General features: G+C 38.7%; 1 protein-coding gene across 3 annotated transcripts; it reads left to right on the top strand.

Annotated features, from left to right (window-relative positions):
• Window positions 1-620: 620 nt before the first annotated feature.
• LOC139771948 (very long chain fatty acid elongase 4) lies at window positions 621-22143 on the top strand. 3 transcript variants are annotated; one of them, XM_071705189.1, is made up of 7 exons: window positions 621-843; window positions 18254-18335; window positions 18635-18822; window positions 18963-19043; window positions 19359-19530; window positions 19851-20128; window positions 20229-22143. In XM_071705189.1, exons 2-7 carry the CDS (start codon window positions 18257-18259, stop codon window positions 20397-20399), a joined length of 969 nt encoding a protein of 322 aa, XP_071561290.1. In that variant the 5' UTR covers window positions 621-843; window positions 18254-18256; the 3' UTR covers window positions 20400-22143. The 3 variants fall into 3 exon arrangements, with proteins under 3 accessions (XP_071561290.1, XP_071561289.1, XP_071561288.1); XM_071705188.1 differs by lacking the exon at window positions 621-843 and adding an exon at window positions 981-1560; XM_071705187.1 differs by lacking the exon at window positions 621-843 and adding an exon at window positions 14604-14940.
• Window positions 22144-22236: the final 93 nt, after the last annotated feature.

Here is a 22236-nt window from a genome sequence, read left to right on the forward strand (position 1 = left end):
GGTTTTTTCATGTGTTGATATTCAACAAAATACTTCAGGGTAATATCTCATCTCGTGCAAAATCATCTCAGAAAATAAGTGCCAATACTTTTTTGCGCGATGCAGTTAATTTTGTTTGACGAATCTTGCACTTTGAACCGCAAGATCCTAGCTACGCTTTTCTTCATATTTTATCTTCGTCAAATTCCAGCCGCTTCCTCGATGCTTACACGATGTAAACAGTTAGCGAGCGTTTCTTTAGACACGACTGATCCCTCTGACTTTCCCGTTAAACGGATGATCGCCTAAAAGAATGGTGACTAAAAAGATCGGCCATCGAAAAGGACCGGGCCACGGTTTCACGTGGTTTGTCTGAGCGTTAGAAGAAAGGTCATCGGACTTTGAAAGAGCAGTTTAGATACGAAATATAGAACATGGTGAAAGTATAAACCGGTAGGATTTTATATGCATCTCTTTCTAAGGGCAGGACTAAAGGGGGATAGAAAATTGGACGAGTTCCAGTTAACTTCGGCAGTTTGTCTTTTGATATCGATCCGTTTTTGATCGTCGCTAACGTAGAAAGAAAATTTCTTCTAAGGATAATTTGTACTTTGTTCCAGACGTGGAGTGCTATTACCATCGGAAGAATCTCAACACTGCGTGGATGGACCGGTGAACAGTAAAGTGGATACTAGGTGATGCGGTCGAAAGGATAATGCACATAGAAAGTCGTCTTGCACATCCATTTTTTATCGCCCTTTATTCTCCACCAAAAACATTTCGACCCTGCGACTTGGCCCGGGTGAAAAGAATGAGATTTATATCTGCAGGATCGGTGCGATCTTCGTATAATATGGATGAAAGGTAAGAAGACCGACGATCTTTGCGGTGCGATTTTCCATCCCTCGTGCACCACTTGCGAATCAGCGGTGCAAAGCGATGGGCCGTCCCGTTTAAAGGAATCCCGTATACACGGGGGTGCAGGCTCCCCCGTTGTAGAGGTGTATTGATTTCTATGATGGCGGCCGGCCGGCGCCTGCACCCTCCGCGATCGTAGGAATGGCCAGAGAGCGTTGCTCCGTAGTGTTTTTCTGTCACCGAGGACAAGGCGCGCGAGAACTCGGCGACGAGAGGCGAGGTGGTGAATCGAGACACGTGAAAGCTAATTATTATCGCTCGACGGAAACGGCAGAGACCGTGTCGCGCCGGCGGCCACGTTTACTTTCGATTCCGCCCCCGTGGGTTCTCCCAGGAATCGAGCCAGGCGACCACCGAGGGTCCGTCCGCGGGTGGTGATGGTGTCCGTGTTCGCGTATGTATCGTCGACATCGGTGGCGATCCCTGAGCAACGCGCCGCCCCACGATCGCTTCGCTGAGATCGCCGGCGAGCCGGTGCTCGCATCCGTCGACAGACGGGACCCTCTTGAATGAGAGCTCGCGCGTATCCCAACGGGACACTCTCTGGTCGTCGTAATCGCGCCGGTACCGACGAAGAGGGTCATCGCCACGAAGTGACGAGGGTCACGCGTCATCGTCTTTGATCACGCCGGAGAAATCAGCGAGGAGCAACGATACTCTCGGGTAAGAGATATAGGCGATCCTCGCCAGATGGTCTTATTGCTGCGAATGGAATAAAAAATATACCCGAGGGATTATCCGTCGTACGATTTTCTCGTAAAATATGCTACCTCGCGTGATAATGGACCTCTTTAGGTCTTGGCTTTGCTGAGGTGCGACTCGAGCCAAGTGATACTTTAGACTTGTTTGTTCCAGGCGCGGTACATACAACGTATATTTTTTTTTACTTTTAACAGTGTATCGATTTTCTTGTCTAACACGGATCGTTGCGAATATATATATATATATATATGTATATATATACTATTATACTTTTTGCAACAATCCGTGCAATGGTTCTTACTGAAATCACACAAGCACGCCAAGCAATTGTGTCGGAATCAATGATAGGTTTAAAATATTAATCCTTTTGAAGCTGGTTCATTAAACTGCCTCGTGAGGCTCATTCGTATCTAATTCTTATCCGGAGTTTTATACAAACTCCGGAGAAAGTTTGCGCGAAGATGAAACGTGTTCTTATATCGCACAGATGATTTCGAGGCGTTAGTTAAATTCATGTTCAATTTGTATCAAAATTAAATCAAACACGAAACCTTTCACGGTTGTTTAACCGTAACTACACATAAAGACTATACCGCACTTGTCACTTGTCGTTTGCTCGTGAATAACTCGTTAGCTATAGTTTACGCTCTATCGACCGACTTATACCCCCTTTCGTCATTTGTTCATGTGTCTTACTTTTAATATCTCGGTCATCGACTCATTACAGCCGCGGACGTGCTCGATTCGCAAATAAGGATTCGCATTCTGGAAAAATTCGGAAGATTCTCACGGTCGGGGTGGGCGCAGTGGGGTCCGCGGGGTTGTTAATTGCCGTTCCGCGCATTACGTTCCCCGTTCTAATGCAAAATGAGTTATACAGTCGGTCGAGCAGGTAATTAGCAATCATGTGATTGCGGAGCGGTACATCGAAAATCGCGCACTTCCCGTCGCCGATGATCGACGATTTTGAACAAAGGAATTACGGGCGACGCTCGATTGAGGCCGCGATTCAGTAATTCGCATAAACAATTTTCTTGTTTTTAATATGCTGTTTGACGAATCGCGGGAAGAGGCGCGAGGCCCGTCATCCTGCGACATTTAACGAGACACGACGAGACGTTCAAACGCGGTCAATCGCGCACTTAGTCATGTGACATGTGACAGTAGAAAGCATCGGCAACAGGCGATTCAGGCGGTTTAGTTAGCAGCTGGATCAAAATGACTTGTATCCACCCATCGCGTTTAGGCCGACAGACCCGGCGGCGCGGCGTCGCGGCAGTCTGCTTTTCCCTCCGCACGACTCTACTTCAATTTAAATTTTCCTCTCCTTATAGATACGAATTAATTGTAATCACGTTTCTTCCTAATTTCTTTCTAATTCAAGCAGAAGGCACCTAGGCACCTCTGCGTTTAACCTCGGCAAAAGGTACGCGCTTTCCACGCGAGGAATTCTCGGAAGAAGCAATCGCTCAGCGGGTATTACGCCATTAACGTTGTAAAATTGCACGCGGGGACGCGAAGACACTCTCCGTATGCGAGGGGTTTTACTTTCGCTGCTTCTTCATTTGCCAAATGCACTGAACGTACCGACGCTGCGTGATACGGAGAAAACACGCGTGGTCGAAAGAAATGCCTCACGTGCATTACGAGATCGGCAGATCTGCGGATCGAGGGATTCGTTGCTCGTCGATCTCCATGTGCGATTAAATGAAATTTAATTAAACTTATATTTCTTGAAAAGCTTACATCACATCGTCGCCTCGCTGATCACTTATGCGCGATAAGCATTTGCAACAAGAACATGCGGAGTGTAACGATATAATTAAAGCGTAATAATTAGTAATCTTATATTATTCTGTTATAATAACCGGTCTTGGAGACGATAGCGATCAGTCTGCGTGATATTCGATACCTTTTCGCTTTCAAACCGCTTCTGGCTTTGTTCTAAGCCTCAAATAATAATTAAAATCATTAATAAACTGAAGCTCTCATCCGCGAAAACGTGCGCCATCGAGAGGCAAGGAAATTTCGCGCATTGAATGTCAGTAACTCTGATCAAGGAAAGTTGCGCCTATGCAAGAGGAGTCAGTCGCATCTCGGGTGTATACATTGCTAGGCCTAGACATTGACCTCGAAAGTGAGGTGATCATGGCCGGCGTAGAGACGTATCGAAGAAAGTGCGCCAATCAGCCTCCAACCGGTTTGCGCCTTACGTGTATCACTATGATCGGACGTTATAGTCGATTCCCTTCTTCAGAGGATTCTCTTTTGTGAATCGATTAATCAGTCGGCGCGATCGATTGCGCTGCCGTTCGGAAAAATATGTACACTCAGTTCTCTTTTCACGCCATTCTTTTTAATTTTTCTTTATAATTTTCCAAAATAACACGATTTTTTCCTACATATCTATCGCATAAAAAGAGAGTTGGATGCAAAGAGGGGATATAATATACCGTAATTATACAGCGCGTAGCCGAAACGGCATGAAATTGCAATGTGACGGAATATAAAGAAATGTATAATATAATTTATTAATCAGTTCTTCATTATTTAACATACAGTTGATATTTTTATTACTTTCTATTTCTTTTATCCATTAATTCGCCACTGTTCTCTGACTTGTGCGAGCGCGAGAGAATTTAAGTATAATAGAAGATAAGAAATATATAAATTGATTTTGAAATTTGAGCATTATTGTCGTTAGGAGATCATTCTCTTTGTTTCGATTAACGGAAATGCAAAAGGGGAATGTAAAGCTTTTAATAAAAGTCGCTTTCACTTTGTCTTTAGGGCAACAATTGTACAGCGTTTCTTCACCTGATTGTCTATTATACGCGTTGATATTGCAGATGTAGATCGAACAATTATATCCGTTTTCCGGATATAAATGTCAATAATTATAGTTGAAAATTCCGACGATGCCACGCGGATAATCCGCACGTTACGGTACTTGTTGCAGTTTACGTAGAAAGCGAAACTTAATAGCTTCAAGTATAATATAAATATATGTATAAAAAGGCGGCAGTGAAACCGATCATCGATATTATCTCTCTTCTACCTCGAACGATACATACTACACGATATGACTATACCGCTGCATGTGTATAACATTTCACTTTTCGTACGATGCCAATCTATGATGTCCTAGAAATTGCGCACTTTCTCGAATTTAAAGAACAGAAACGACGTATTGTGAGATATTTCATTAATCTCTATTATTATTTCGGCAAAAGTTGCGAAGATTTATGTGGAAGTATCGAAATCTGATTGGACAACACGCATACGCGGCTCTTAAGAGAAGAAAACCGTGTATAACTAACGTTCGCGGGATATCGATGCTAGGATATAGCTAGACATTAATACATACATTAATTATCGTATATTTCAGGATGAATTAAGTTCTGCAGAGACTAATATGCGCTTATCTTAGTTGGGAACGTCAATAATTATGATAGGTACAATCCTATCTCTGACCGATGCAGGAGAAAGGAAGTGCAACCACTCTCTATTGAACAACTTTTCCCTTCTTTTCAAGCAGGCGTTAACTGTAGACTGGTTATCGGAAGAACAAACACGTTGAAAGCAGTTTCACTTATTAGAATTAGCAGCTCCGCGATGACAATACCAATTGTGCAAGGAAGGCAAGTTTACGAATTCCAATAACTGTTGCGCTAGAATTTTTTCCAGTTTTGTCCTGAAGAAGATGGCCATCGGGCTGTCGTCCTTTAATAATCAATTTTTTTCAATTTAGATTGCCATTTTATATTTCTGAAAATATTTTAAACCAAAAAGCTAACAAGCTTTGTATTATTGATATTTTTATAAAATTAATAACTTCTTGCGAAGCAATAAACAATGTCTCGAAAATTACTACGTCTATTGGACATCTTTACGACGTGTTTGATTTGCTTATGTCGTTTGAGTTGCGACGTATCTTACAGCTATTTACGATATATTCTCAAGAGCAAACGTTGAATAGATTTAAACGTTGAATAGTCCGTTTTACCGATGTTGATTGGCTTTAGTCGTATGGTTGTTTCACTTATTCCAGATCGTACTGTACCCATTATTTTATACATGCGAGAAGAAGATTGAACTATATAAGTGTGACATGGTAAAATACATATTTTTTTTCTCTATTCACGACAGTATGTCGTGAGATGATTGATTTTGAATGACGAACTTACGGGGATTTAGGATTTAGTCGGTGCACTACTATTTTACCCGCAGGAAGTTACGTGATTTGAATGACTAGAAGAATTTGAATCTTGCAAGTCTAAGATATATTGATATTTAACGTGTGATGAGTTCTCGGAAGATCTACAATGGCCGGCAAATATTTAAAGAGACGCCAAATATTGTTTCTTAAATTCGTGGTTAAGTAATGCCTCGCTAACGAAGCGTTTCCGCAAGAGGTGCCAAAGTGTGTCAGTTATCATTTTCCCAGGAAGTATGCGACATTAAAATCTGCTGTGCGACGTTCGCGAACTTTATTTTCTCTGTCGTGCTGAACTGTTTGCTTTGTCAAACACTTTGAATTTGAGTTAAGCCGAGTTAGGACACTATAATGTCACGCATTGTAATGCACGCATTACGTGCTCGACATTACAGTGTTATTGCATTAAAGCGTGAGCATTCCAAGTTTCTCGATTACACCGGCAGCATCAGGGGAGCAGCTTAAAATTAAAAGATCTCCTCTGTTACATTTTTTAACGTAATATAAATTTAAAAACAAATGGAGACATAAAGCAGATAAAGTTAATAAATAAGATTAATATTATTTACGTATTTAAGTCATTCGGAACATAATATCTCGTAAAACACAAAATATACCTGACTGACCAATTTAACATTCAGTCGCCAAATATAAATGCACAGATAAAATCAATATTCGTCAAATTCTTAAACGCTAAAAGAATTTTTTGTCATATGATAAATAAAGTGGGATCGTTAAGAAGGAAAAATGTAATATATCTCTATGCTTGTTATAATGTTCTTTAAAATCGTATTCCGGCCGTTCTAAGGAGACAAATTAGTCAGGTTTTTTGTTTCTCTAATCGCTGCCATTCAGCTGCTTGTAAAATAGAGAGTGTAAAGTCGTCGCCGGCGCCGCGCCAAGTCGCAGAGCGACGAACGAGGTCGTACAACATGTGGCATTCTATCTTTTTCTTCTCAGCTTAAGAGAGATGTCCACTGCTTGAAGCGCTGTTTATTCATGAGGAGGCGACACATTCGTCCACTAAGATGATTTGGAGAAATTTACCGAGACGAGTACTTCGTGTATAATATGCCCTAGATAGGCCCTAGACATGTAGGACTTTGAAACAGCTGCGAAGAATTTCTGGAATTTTATTTATGTCTATTCGATTTCTCTGTCGCACGAGCGATATGCCTTAGTCTAGTTTTGATTATCAAGATTAATTAGATTATTAAAGTAATAATTGCGATGTTGATAACATTAATATGTATAATAATATTATAAAGTTAATAATAGAGCATTTAGGAATGTAATTGCTTGTGTTTAGTACGTTGTTCCAAAATCGATATTTCATCCGCGTCGAGAAGTAGGTCGTTACCTATTAGATATTCGGTACCTATTAGATAGTGCGTGAAGATCCTGATAGAATGGTCCCGTTATAATTCAAGCTTATATTAGACTCGAATCAATACGTAAACGATAGCGCCATATTCTAATTTTACGACGAAATGTTTGCTATAATATTTGCTATAACAAATCTTTTCATCTAGATCATCTCTTTATGGTATGATACGTTTGACGATATTGAGGCATACATTTTTATAATACACTGGTATGGAATGCCTCATTATCATGATGACACACCGGTATTCGATTGCCAAAGTGTGACACTTTCGAAATACCTATGAGATGTTCATAAATGTCCTAAACTTCTGAAGTGTCAAGAGTTTTATTCAGGCAAACCGATGTATATAGGATGTTAATAGCAAATTGAGTTCGTTATTCTGTTAATGCAGCTGTCAATTTCGCTAAAAAAAATATTGATATTCGATATGTCGTATAGAAATACTTTCTCTGTCAGATAATTGATACTCGCGGCTGTTGAGTAATTAAAAGTCGATATCATGTCAATACACGTTAAAATTAACGAATTTACATACGTTGCAAAGATGACTTTGCGTGCTTGGTACATGTTCTACGAACGTACTTAATCAAATATATGAAATGTGAAACACGAAAAAGATTTATTTGTCTTATATCGTAAGAAAAAAATCATATTTGATTTCTTCTATTGTCGTCATAATATAATGAATTACTCAGAACCACAATAATGTCTGAACTTTAGGCTTCAAAAGAATGTTTCAAATTAATTTAAAAAGTCTTTGAATACAGTTTATTAGATGTTATATTAAGATGAAGAAAATGTTCATTCCGTTTATTGACATGTCATTGAATCCAAAATGTCTCGTAAGCTATAGCACGATCAAGAAATTTTCATGAGAAGGATGAAAATATATTACCAACTCCAAATATTTCTAAATTTATTTAAAAATGTTATTTTGCATTTTTTAAATTAAAATTTTTCACGAAAAATCCCCCATTTTGCGTCGATCTTTGCGTCGAGTTTTGAGTCACATTCTACGCACATTCTCATTTTATTATGCGTTATCCACTGCGCTTTATAAATCAAAGACTAGGTAAAAAAAAATTACGGCTATGTTTCTGAAAAAGTAATAAAGGGTTTCTTAATGTCACGCTTTCATTTAATTATATCATTATGTCATTAAAAGATGTGGAAGCAAGAACCTCTTACATATTTCCAAAACTTGTTTTACTTCGCAAAGATCGATTATATCGGACCTGATCGTCCGTTTGGCGCGAGACCAACCGAAAAGTGTGCTCGAAGGAAAGTTCGCTTCGGGGGATATATTAGCCAGATTTCTTTTGGATGGGCATACTTATCTCACAATATGTTATTAAATTAACATTACATGTGGAATATTTATTACAAATATGTAATCAGTATTTATCGTTTGTGTGCCAATGAGTTTCGAAATAATTGATATGTTTACAAATATGTTTGATCAAACTCTAATCAAAGTCTGATGAATACACTAATGTCAGACTCGTATTTGCAAAATAAAGTGGAAAGGTCGTGACACAAAGAACGAGCAAAAACGGAGTAGACGACAATAAATCAAAATATCCTGTTTTGCTCGTTCATTATCCCACGATCTTTTCACTTTGCTCCATATCTAATGTTTGTCATGTCATAAGATATACAATATTTTTTTTTTCGTTTGTGAGCATCTATCTATTAATCCTTAAAATCTGTTAATTATTAATCATTTAAAAATTTAAAAAGTAAATTATAACACAATCTAGTTGTGTGTTAATTTTACTGATGTATTTTTTAAATGGTGACAAATTAAAAATTCTAATAAATTTATATTAATTTCCTGTTGTTTGACCCGTTGATTAATTTACAAACAACTGAATCAATTACTTGTTTAGTGAATAATTCCTTTTTAACCGCTGAACTCGCTGGTTTCTAACGGTACTGTCTTTACCGTTTCAGATTAATCAATCATAGGGACCCTCGATGAAAGTGATAAGTGTTCGCTTTCTTTCTCGTCAACCCGATTTCGGGTGACCTTTTTCTCTCTGCCCATCTTTGGGTTGCCTTTGCCTCACGCACAATAAAAAGAGCAATTTAGCAACAGCGCCGACATTCGTTTAGCTCGAAGACGATACTGTCGGTGATCAATAGCCAGTAACCCAGCTTCCAGTATCTCACCTGCTGATGCTGGTCCGGGCTTCCGTCGGCCCACTAAGCGACCGAGAGATCACGTGAAACAGGTTTCGTTTTGTGTCTTTTTTTTTAAATTAGTACCTCGGTGAGGCTCGTGAGGCTCGTGAGACACGTCAGCCACTAAAACCGGCACATTAAATTACCCGAATATTCAGATTGGGACACCGATTCCTTAATCTTTCAAGTCCGTTATTAAAATCATTCGCGCGCCGCATATATAAATCAGACAACTGTCATGTATCCGTAGCTGTCACATGTCAGATGTTATCGAGGACTTATTGACAGTATTATTGTCGTTACGTGTCATTCACAAACAATGGGAGATGCGAGATGCGAGTGAAGCTTATGAATTGAAATGTCACTTCATGCTACACGATACACGATCAGTTGTTTCCGACGATTTATTATCTTTACTTCCGTTTAATTTAGTAACTTAATTAAATACTCGCTTCATAATTATTTGTACAAAAATGCGTACTTGATTATCTCGCATAAAATAAATGTGTAAGTAATGACAAACGTGGGCAAACGAAATGAAGACATCGAGAACGTTAAATTTCTGGCGCTGCGATTGACAGTCAACATGTCGGATGTGACAAAACTAATTTGCACTCCTCCCCATGCACGTTCCAAGGTCTCCTGCGAAATCCTTATGCAATCCGCTCCTTACGGGTCGAGGTTTCCGCGTAAAAATTTCGGGGAAAACCTGCTTATTCTTCCGGCAATTCGGACGAAGAAACTTCTTCCTCGCCGCGAGTCGCGCGAATCGATTATCGGCGACAGAACGGACGTTAATAAGCTTTTTGCGCGAGACAGTTTTTACTGGCGGTGTCGGTGAAATCTGCGAATTCGCAGAGTAAGTGGTGCCGGTCCATTTAAGCGTAAATGGAAAATCATGACTAGGTGAAAGGTAAACAGAAACAGATAGAGGCCTCGGTGCGTGGACCCAAACTATTTGGATTTTGGAACCGTGCTACACAGTCGGCGAGCGGTCCATTGACCCGTTTCAATTCACCGGAATTATCGTTGACATAGGTTTTGTGCCTTCCACTGCCATCGCTTTCTCCTTGATCGCCGTTTTTCTTTTCGCGCCGCGTTTGTCGAAGCTACGTGGAGACAAATTTTCTTTTCGTCGCGTCGACGAGGAAATAGGTACCCGATCGACCGTCTAGCGTCTAGCGTCGCATCTATCGTATTTTAGATTATTTTAGAACGATCAATAAAATAAGAGATGCATTTTTCGAGCGTTTGAAAAACAATATAATTAAAGATAATTTTCTCTCTCGCCGAGAATTAAATCAAGATTCAATTTGTCGTCCGAAGCGTGGACTTAGATCCTTTCTATTTATGCGTCATCATTTTCTAATACGCGTCGATTTCACGTATCGTTCGGAGATCGCTACTATCCTAAGGTAATATATTTTCTAAGGTTAACGAGAGGGAATCTCGATATTTCTTCGCGTCTCTTCGTCCTTGCCGCGACGCTCCACAGCACCCACTTTTCTGACACGATGAGGCTCCCGGGCGGCAAAAACTGTTATGCCTGGAGGAACGCGTGCGGAGATGCTGTACGACTCTCGCCTGGAAAACGAGGCTACAACAGCAACGTGTAGCCGGTGGCACCTACATGACGGCATTCCGCAATCCGCCACATCGGCATCGGTCTGAAAGACGAATCGTTCCGACACATTTTTATTTAAATTCCTCTCGAGACGTTATCTCGTTTATCCATGCGATTGATGTTATCAGCTATCGCGTGTAATGTGTAATGATCGACGATTGATTGTAATATGTCGACATGCATCAACGGGATAATCACAAAATACGTGCCTCATGATGAAATGCCTCTTTTTTCAAACAGGATTATTAGGCACGAGTCGAGTGCTAAATTGACGTGCTTATTTTGAAAACGGACAAGACACGAAACGATAAAATCGGCGAGTTTCGTTGCCTGCTGAATTATATCCCTGCCTGCCGTTGAAATGTGTACTGTCCATTGCTGAACCGTAACTTTCGTTAAAGCGTGATTAGTTGCCTGCTTCCTGATTCTTTTAATTCATTCTATGTCTCAAATTTAAATTTCGCTTAGTATGATGTGCAAAAGTTATAAATTTAAATTTCGCTTAGTATGATATGCAAAAGTTATAAATTATAATTTAGATTTTATGATTAGAAAAATAAAAATTAATTGAGGTATGTTGAGCGACCCAACTGACAAATTTTATTGATCGAAAAACGCTACGTTTCGACCGTAGATTCCGGTCCTTTTCAAGCGTATATACACAACTCACAAATATTAATTAGTCAGACATAATGCCCAAACTACGCCGAATCTAAAAACTAAACGACAAAATTGAGCACTCCGCAATAAATATAAAAAATATATTAAAAAATCCATAAATGATTATATAAACCAGAAACTTACATATTTGTGCGTCGAAATTAAGGAGGTTCAGTGGCTACAAAAAAATGCAGCCAGTTTCATGAAATTTTAATATGTTGTTCTGGAATGCAAAATAGAATTATGTGAATTTTTTGGGAATTTTTCACCGTCCCATTTTGAAAAAAATCTACTTCAAAAATTGTACTTTTTAGCATAGGTTCTTATGGGAAATGACATATTGCACACCTTCAGAATGAAATAAGTGCAAGAAAAAATGCAAATGATAAGGAAAAAAAATATGCACATGTAACTTAATAATTTACAAATAAATGAGTGAAAGAAATGGGAAGGTTACCGCACATTTCGTAGAAAAATTAATTATTAAAGCATAAATTGCTTGATTTTCCGTCCTTCAAACGCTAGTGCGTTGTTGCCAGAACCCCCGCGTCCCACTACTCCCCCCGATGAAACCATCCTTAACCCATTGGCTGTGTAAGAGAATTGTACTATTTGGGCTAAAAGTGTGTTGAAAAAAAAGTTCATCGGATTATTATGAAACTTGATACCCTTATGTTTTTTGGGTCTCTGAATCCGAATACGATGTCAGATTTACAAAATTCAAAATGGCGGGTCCAATATGGCGGATCAAAATTACAAAAAATAGACGGAATTTTATTATTATTATTTTGAAGTTATTTAGATCTCTGAATCTAAATCCGTCTTTCAATAATTGCATTCTAGGTAAGTTGTAAATTTTGGAATTTTTATATTATAAAGATCTGCAATCCAAAAAACTTAAAGAATCCAAGTTTAATGGATATCAATACATTTTTTATAATTTTGAAGCGCCATATTGCATCCGCCATTTTTTAATTTTGGTGTCATTCGGATTTAGAGACCCAAAAAACATGAGGGTACCAAATTTCATGAAAATCAGATCTTTTTTTGTAATTTTGATCCGCCATATTAAATCCGCCATTTTGAATTTTGTACATCTGACTTCGGATTCGTAATCAGCGACCCCAGTAACCCCCGAGTAACAAGTTTCAAGCAAATTCAGAAAGTTTTACTTTGTTTTTTCTACGTTGCGGCTATAGCCGTCATACACACTCTTGGCCACTTTTGTTTTTGCGGCTATAGCCGTCATACACAGTCAACGGGTTAAATTAAGAACCGTGATACTTTGACTCACGTATTGAGTCGGAAATCCATTGGGTCTCAAGAAGAACCTCCTTAAAAGGCTCCTGGTTCCTGAGCCGAGAACTCCGCAGAACTCCGCGGTAACGGTGGCGACGTACCGTCGCGGTAGAAATAAGAACTATCTCCTCTCACTCTCTCCAATGGAGAATAAGCGAGAAATGTTGAGAATTATTGCGTAATAGGTATTTCCAAATAAAAAGGTATTTGCTTAAAATAACACTACAGATCACTTCAGCACACTTCGAAAATACGCCGAGTTTTCAAGATTAGCAAAAAAAGTACTACGTTCAAGGAGCCTTTACCACTCCTTCCGAGTTGGCAGATCGCGTAACACACCCCTTCCATGTATCCCCCCATGATTGGGATCGTACAGGCTTCGTATCACGTTCGTTTTACGGTTGTTTAATAACTGTCAAGGGAAAGGGATTCAACTCGGCGTATCTTTGAAGTGTCCTGAAGTGATATCAATTTTGATTTTGTGCAAATATCTTTTTATTTGGAAGTACCACGCAACGCTTTTCAACGTGTCGTTTTCTCGCTTCTGACGTCACGATTCAACATGGCCGCGGCAGGTACCCAGGAGCCTTAAACCGATAAAATATTTGTCAAACGGCATGATTCGTTAGATATTTGTGTCGTGTCAGAGCCGTGCGGTGGTACATTTTAAATAAACAGTTTATTTTATATATTTTTCTATATTTTTCATATTTATTGCGGAGTGCTCAATTTTGTCGTTTAGTTTTTAGATTCGGCGTAGTTTGGGCATTATGTCTGACTAATTAATATTTGTGAGTTGTGTATATACGCTTGAAAAGGACCGGAATCTACGGTCGAAACGTAGCGTTTTTTGATCAAGAAAATTTGGCCAGTTGGGTCGATCAACATTACCTCGATTAATTTTTAATTATTCACTGGCGACTCAAGTTCTCAAGTTCTGCAGAAAAATAAAATTAGAATTCTATACAAGAAGTGATAAAGTCAAAACATTAGTCTCGAAAACTAAACGGTATTGAGACAATTATTGTTTTTTATGCGTTATGCTGTCTACAGATAAAATTATAGTCATTTTCGGGAAATAAGGAAATGCATAAACATATATATCTAAATATTCAACGGATTAATTTTATGTTTATATTAGATTACATTAAAACTAAATAAGCGAGCATTATTAAGAATGCTTTAATATTTTGAAAATCGATAAGAAGAAGTGGTGACTTAAAAAAGTGAAAATTATAACATATGGTCACATCCTCTCATTCTTATATGCTTTATTCATCTTATTTGACAAGTTCAAATTGCACGGAAAGATCGCCTATAGATTCGAGTTCGTCAAACTGGGAGCGGAAGTAGAAATCGCGCAGAAACGAGAAGCAGAGGCAAAGGCCTGCGGGTCCGTTGTCTCCGTAGATCCCATCGCGAGATCGGCGATAGGGGGGAGACAGACTGGCGACGATCACGGAGGGTGGGATCCCGGGGATTTGCGATCCTACCTCGCGCGTTTTGCCTTGACCGATCTCGGCTGATCTATCCCCACGATCGATTTCCCACCACGATCCACAAGTTTTGGCCTCGTTTGCTTCAACATCGTTTACGCTCGCGGAAGATACCACCTCCGACGTGCCGATCGACCACCACCAAAGCCACGGGTGGCCGGAGGATACCGAGGCACCAAAGTTATAAAGCGGACCGGCTAAGCTGATGCGCGGCGCTGCCACTTTGTCGGGCGACCACAACGTGCCACGGTTCGTCTCCCGTTCTCGTGTGAAGAAGAGGAGAGGCATTTTTTTCCCCGGCGGACGGACACCTCTCGCGCGGTGTCATCCTCTGAGGCGCACGGTCGTCGGGCCATGTCATTTTGACATTTGGAGTCGCGGGTGCGGTTGTAATACTCCCGGACTACGATTCCGGCACGCCACTACGTCCCGTTGCACGCACGCAGGAAACAAGGATCCGAACTCGTGACATAAGGTACATAAGGTACTCTTAACTAAGGAACGACGCCAGAAAGTCCTTTCCACCCCTCGAGAACAAGCTTCCTTCTCCAAGTCGGGCGTTACGTACTCCGCGTATGGGCGACTTCGCGATAAGAAACTTGATTGACAACTTTTTCCCTGATCGTGCTCAATTAGCTCAGTGTACATCATAAGTATGTAGACGTAATTGATAATTACATAAACAGGCATTTTCAGATCTATTTTATGTCGCAAAGTAACGTAAAGCGATCATTTTTCTTATTTTAAGAACCCCACAAGATCGTCAAGATCTCAATGCAACTTGCTTCAGAGTTTCTATATCATGCTAGCGTATGTTATATACGATTTCTTTAAATTGATTTTTAATTTTACTGGTGTTGTTAAAAGAAAATATATCGCAAAATATCACACTTGGAAATATGCAATTCTTATGCAAACTTGCTAATTCTTAAAAATCTTGAGTAAGCATTTAATAATTTCGCAAAGGTATTTTAATTTCGTTTAAAATGCAGTCGTGTTAGTTACATAATTTTTTACGACAAACAGCTAAAAGAAATGTCAGCAATAAAATCGGAAAATATCTTATCATGATACTGTTAAAATATTAAATTCAGTTAAAAGTTAAAAGAACAAGCTTATGCTATTTTCGCAGTGTACAAGAAACATGTTATAAAGATTTCAAAAACTGAAATTAAATATTTCGTTCGAATATCAATCATTAATGGAACGTTTATAAGCGTTATAAATATATGATTAATACATATGAATACATATGAATATATATGAATCGTGCATTTTTCTGAATATTCAAATTTCAAAACGTAATAAGTAATTTAAAATGAGAAAATATGTCGACATAAATAATTATATATATTGATACAAATATGTGTATTAATTATATAAAATATTAAATGTTCCATTAATGAGAAGTTTTTATTTCAAAGGAACATTTATAATTCTCTCATCGTCAATCTTATAATTAAATTCTCCGTTGACAAAAGATTGTCTCCATTAACATTAGAATTATACTAAAAGGGTCAAAATGACTTGTTTGACATTTTTTAAAATAATTAGATATTATTTATTTTTAAAACACCACAATTTTGGAAATTTTCTGACTTTTTTTGAAATATACAGATAATTAATTTTTATAAATTTTTATAAATTTTAAAATTTTCTCTATTTTTTCATTTTGACTCCTTCGGTAGATATAGGTATAGGTTAATCTTCGGTAGTGTTAATAAGCTTCTTACAGATTTATCGAATCATTTACACGGATTTGTACTTACATCGTTCATTACAAGTTTAACTTTCGCTAGATACGTATCGCTTGTCTGCTTCGCGAAGCTACATCTGTCGTTACGAGTAAGGTGCACTTGAATGAAGATCGGGGTATACTTCAACGAAGAATTTCAAAGATTTCTATCATTCGCCTCTACCTATCTATACCTATCTATGCCTCTCCATCCGAAATGAAAGTGCAGTTTTCACATTGTCACGTATCATACAGTGCTTAATGACCGTATTGATAATTATATTGCGTTGAAGGTTCTAAGCAATTATATTAAATGAATAATCGCATTTTCCCGTTATTAATACTTGCACAATGCAGATTACTTTTGTGTGCCAATTAATAGATCATCATCATTAGCATCGTCATTAATATTCGCTGATTCAGTTCGCGTGTAAAAGGAGAAACGCCACGGATTATTGGAAGTTCAAGTGCTTAGACTTTGATCAAGAATGTGCGATTTTCTTCGTTATTTATTAAAGAGCTTTCACATCCTATCTCGATTTATCATCCGCGTAAAAGGCTAAAGGTCTTCAAGGTCCGAATGTTTCATGATTTACTTCTCTTTGTGTAACAATTAATTAAAATTTATAACACATATATACATTCTTTATAATAATTAAACTCTACCGGGCGTGTAATCTTCCTCGGCGATGTTAATTAATATTAAAGATTTGATACTTATCACAACATTCAGAAAAAAAACCTTCGTCCATTAGCACTCCGATTTGCAACGTACATTACATGAATACGGACAATTGCATTTGCTGACACATTTGTAAATGCTGACGCGTATAGGTAAATAAATGATATGTGCAGTGAAGTAATAGTTTGTCACGCGCCGCGAAAACTCACAGTCATCGAAAATTTTGCATAAAGTTTCTCAGTTTCCACCTATAGAGAAGGTTCTCCGGTGAATTTTTGGCAGCCTTTTTCTCTGAGATTGTTTTCGAAATATATATCTCAGTGCTTCTCTCTGGGACAAAGATTCATCTTTGCAAAAAAGATGAGCTCTCTTTCGTCGTTCCGCGAAGCAATTATTCTAATTTCCATTGAAAAATAGATCGAGAGGTGAGACAGCCTAATTTATTCCCTTCTTAAACACACGTGGCACAGCCTCAGAATCGCAACAATTACGCCAAGTTCAATGCGAAATCGCTCCGCTCAAGGAAAGTAACTTTCCTCAAAGGATATCCTAGTTGATGGATCGTCGACTTGACAACAAGCTGCTTAGAGAAAGAAAGAAAGAAAAGAAAAATATACAGAAAGAAACAAGTGTTCGCGGCGGGACACGTTTATAAGCGACTTCGGGAGATAGCGGTAATAGTTTCTTCGGAGCGTGAAAGTTATGTTCCGCGGTACATACGGCGAGTGAACGACCGGATGATGTGCATCGAGGAAATAGCTATTAAGAACTAATTGTGAGCTGATGCACGTACAGCATGTTTCGTTTAACTGGTCGACTGCCGATCTTTCAAATGTCTTAATATCACGCGCGCGTAAACGCAAACGATTTATTCGCTCTAACCGCGTTTACTTTCTTCTGTACATTAAAAAAAAAATATATATATATATATAATATGTCTGTTAGAGAAAGGTATTTTCTTCAGGAAATAAAATTAAAGTGAAAAAGCCTGTGCTTGTTACGACTCATTCAAATCAATTGCGCATACATCGGAATGCAGTGGCCCAATTATTTCATACGAGGTGGCAGTTTGTCGATCGCGCGTGTATTCGATTTGCTACGTCGGTATAAAAATACATAAATAACAGCGGTAAAGTGCATCAAACGCATAAAATGAAAAAGTTGCATTATAACGCCTCGATCGTTGCTTAAAAGTTTCGACATGGTTTTGACAAAGTAATTCTAGAAGACAAGATGTGTGCAATATAACTGCTATCTCATTAAATCACTCATCACGAAAAATCGACGTACTTGCAGCGGCTTATCGTATCAATAGAAATGATGTTTGATTGGTGATTACTAGAGTCGTGCGATCGGTTTTTTGTGTTGCAGGCGATGGCGAGCTTCATTAATTCGACAGCACAATTTTTCAACGATGCGTACGATTACTACCTCTGGACGCTGTCCCTCGCGGGTAATCCGTTATATTGAAAGTCTATTATATTAAACCGTTATACACTAGAAACTCTCTAATATTCTGCAGTATTAAATTATTTGCTTTTAAATAAATTCGTCTTGTAATTTTGGCTAGATGTTTTTAACAAGCTTTAATTTACCTAATTTGATGATATAAATGTATTATACAATAATAGAATTATAAATTTATTTTACAATAAATTATCGCTTTAGTTGTAACGATTAATATTTTACGATCAATAAATACGATCTGGCATGTATCGCCAGATTCTTTATAAAACACGTTTCGATTTTTAGACGAGAGGACGAGAGGATGGTTATTGGTTGACTCGCCGAAACCAACGTTAATATATACGATGTTGTACCTCCTCATCGTCTGGGCGGGTCCCAAGGTCATGAAGAAACGAAAAGCTTTCAAATTAACGTGGGCATTGGTGCCCTACAACCTTGCCATGGCCTGTCTTAATGCTTATATTGCCATTCAGGTGAATATCATTTCCTGTCCTCGACGATGGGAAAATATCACGGAGCTTGCCTTCATTTTTCTTATTTATCTGTATGCAGTCACTTTCACTTGAAAGTGGGTTTCTATTGCTTATCTGGCATCTCTCTGTATTCTTTGCAGTTGTTCGTAGCTTCCACAAGGTTACAATATAGTTATGTATGCCAGCCAATAAGGCATATCACGCGTCCCGATGAGCTTCAGGTAAGATAATTGTCGTAAAATGAAAAATTAAAATATTTAAAGATTATATTCCTCTCTCTTTTTCTTTTACATTTTAGCTTAAAAACGTGTCTATCATTAAAGATAAATGCCCTTTTTCTTATTCTGTCGTGCTAAATTACTTGGATAATGCATATAAAGAAAAAATAAATCAATTTATTAGAGAGTTTAATAATATTAATATTAATTAATATTAATAACATACAAGAATGTCTTTCAAGAAACCGTAAAAAAAGCATGCTCTCGATCTGAAATAAATTTTTATATTAATAGGAAAATTTTATTTTCTATGTTCAGATTGCTGACGCGGTTTGGTGGTACTACTTTAGCAAGCTTCTGGAATTTTGCGATACGTTCTTCTTCATTTTGCGGAAGAAGGACAATCAGTTGAGCTTCCTCCACGTTTATCATCACTCCACCATGTTCTCGTTATGGTGGATCGGTATTAAATGGGTACCGAGCGGATCCAGTAAGTGCATCTTTATTTCGATATTAATTCCAGCGTGCTGCAATAATTAACATTAATTATTATTGCTTTAAGTCGACTTATCAGTTGGCCGAGTGGACTTTAAGTCGACTTGAACAGCGACTGCAGTTATTAGCAGCATTAAGCTTATCCTTAGATAAATGTTAATAGCATTCGCCAAGTGTAGCTAAAAGTTTTTGCGGTAGAAAGTAGAGATATGTGAAAACTAAACGTTGGTCACGCTCTATCTTCTGAACGATTATTAAAATTTATACCGAAAGAATTGTCCGATAAGATTCTTACGTTTATGTGCACACTTGCAGCTTTCCTGCCAGCGATGGTGAACAGCTTCATCCACGTGCTGATGTACTCGTACTACGGACTCGCCGCGTTAGGTCCTTCGGTAGCTAAATACCTCTGGTGGAAGAAGTACTTGACGATCCTCCAGCTCATCCAGTTCACGAGCGCCTTGATTCTGGGGATCAACGGCATCCGTTCGGGATGCGACTTCCCCCTCTGGATGCAGTACGCTCTCGTGATCTACATGATGTCTTTCATCGTCCTGTTTGGGAATTTCTACGCCAAAGCCTACATCGCGAAGGTAAGGACGCGGATTTCATAATAGAGGGGGAGACGCGTTATCTCGCGCCCATATATGTACATATCTGCGTTATCAGTCCATGACTGACGTTTGTTTGCAGGGTAAACAGGTGTACGCGAAGAAGCGGCTCGAGAAGCTAAAAGCCGCCGAGAAGATATTGATGAGCACGCAACTCGACGGCGCGGTCAGCAATGGGAAGATCGCGAACGGGTACGCGAACGGGCACGCGAACGGCTACACGAACGAGACGACCAAGAAGAAGGCCCAATGAGGCGATTCTCCCCTAGGGTGTCCCTATCGGGATACCCGATCCATCGTACTCGCGACACACGACGAAGAAGAAATAGTCACTATCATCAGTCGGCGTCGAGTGGCGCGTCGTGATCGACAGGAGTAGTTTAACGTTAAATAAATAAATAAATAAATAAAAACACGAAAAAAGGGGCAAGGGGAAAAAAAGAAACGGAAATTTCTCGCTTAGATCCCGCACATTGCCGGGTTTGTGCGTTCGCGAGGCGAAAATTTAGCACCGTGATTCCAAAGTTATCGGATCAGCAATTGTACATTCGCGGCGCCACGCTGATTCCAGCAACTGTACATATATTAACAGACATACGCTGAAGAGACGGTTCAGAACCGAATGCGTTTCGTAGCGATTAGCGCGATGGGCCTGCAGGGATGAGAGTTCGCACATGAATAAATATGTATTTGGGGGCCTGAAGAGCGGAAAGATTTATGTACCACTTATATGAAGATAAATAGCAAAATATCAGAAAAGCAAGCGATCTTTCTTTCAAGAGGGAGTCAGAGTAGACGAATAAGTTTTTCCCTAAATGTAAGATTACCCGGAAAAATAGTCGTAACGGAAGGAGGGAAATGTGCGCGTATGTGTGCGTGTATAGATGAAAATAGAGAAGTAAACTGTCAGGGAAAAAACGGAAGGAAGGAGAACGGCGAAAGAGACTTTCGATGGAAAAGCTTACAACGGAAGATTGTCATAAAAGGGTTAAAGTTGGTAAGGTCTTCTAGAAAGAAACAGGAACGCTCGAAATTCAATGCGACCCGTCAGTTTGTGAAAATTACGAGATATATGTGTGCGTATAATATATATTGAAACTGATTCGATTAAACTTCGCAAGTGCCGTTTCGCGTACGAGCAACAGTTCTGTATGAATCGATGCTTAGAAGTTACAATTCGGGATGCCTATCACGCAGTTATATTTATGAATGATCCGCACAGAAACGGGGAGGTATACGCGATACACGGAGATCCGCTCGCTTACGTCAAAACAAACATACATTTAAATATGATATAATCGACAGATTTCTGTTCGTTTTCAAGTGTAGATTTGAATAACTAGGAAAAAAAAACAGGTATTGCTTGATTAAACGAAAGTTTTTATACCGGCGCTTTTCTACGAGTAATCCGGATGTGTACATACAAGTGACGCGCTTTCGTCGCAATGAGGACTACGAGAGCAATAAAAAAAAAAAAAAAATTGTGAACAATGAAAAAATGCAGCAGAGAAAACGTCCACTGCGATTGTTCTATCACACATCTTAAATCACCGAGAATCTGTCCTTCATCCAGCGTACGATTTGTATTCTTATCTCGAAATTTACGAACGGCAGTCAATTAACAATTAAATAAATTGCAAGATAACCATTTGCGACGATGGATTATGTTCATTAGCGCGGGGCTCGTGTGTTTCCTCTCCTAACATATTTCTCTTTAGGTAATTATGTTATATTGTTAATGTGTTTATATAAATACATATATATCATTATAACGGATGATGCAGTTTGTTATAAAAATGGCATTGCTGCGCAATGTTTAAAACAAAGAAATGCATTATGTTAATTCTTCACGGCTTACGTTTATTTGTCCCTTCAATAAGAGTTTTCACAAAGTTTTCTTATTTTAACTGTTAGGTATTAAATATTATGTATGAAATATTTTTTCCGTGTTCTTTGATTGTATATATCTTATAGATAATAAAATTACTTTAAAGCAACCAATATTGTACACAGATCAATGAGAATGTATCAGACACTTAAGTGGCTGCACAAATCGTAATCTTTCACGATGTAACGACATGCGGTTATAG

This window comes from Temnothorax nylanderi, unplaced genomic scaffold, assembly GCF_030848795.1.
Source record: "Temnothorax nylanderi isolate EJ_2023f unplaced genomic scaffold, tnyl_v1.0 TNYL_tig0045_pilon, whole genome shotgun sequence".
NCBI classification, from domain to species: Eukaryota; Metazoa; Arthropoda; class Insecta; order Hymenoptera; family Formicidae; genus Temnothorax; species Temnothorax nylanderi.

Bases quoted from the DNA above. Each gene is read 5' to 3' on its own strand.
- LOC139771948 (XM_071705189.1), top strand. From the start codon at position 18,257: ATGGCGAGCTTCATTAATTCGACAGCACAATTTTTCAACGATGCGTAC. The intron at 18,336-18,634 runs GTAATCCGTTAT...TTCGATTTTTAG, and splicing joins CTGGACGCTGTCCCTCGCGG to ACGAGAGGACGAGAGGATGG. The intron at 20,129-20,228 runs GTAAGGACGCGG...GTTTGTTTGCAG, and splicing joins CCAAAGCCTACATCGCGAAG to GGTAAACAGGTGTACGCGAA.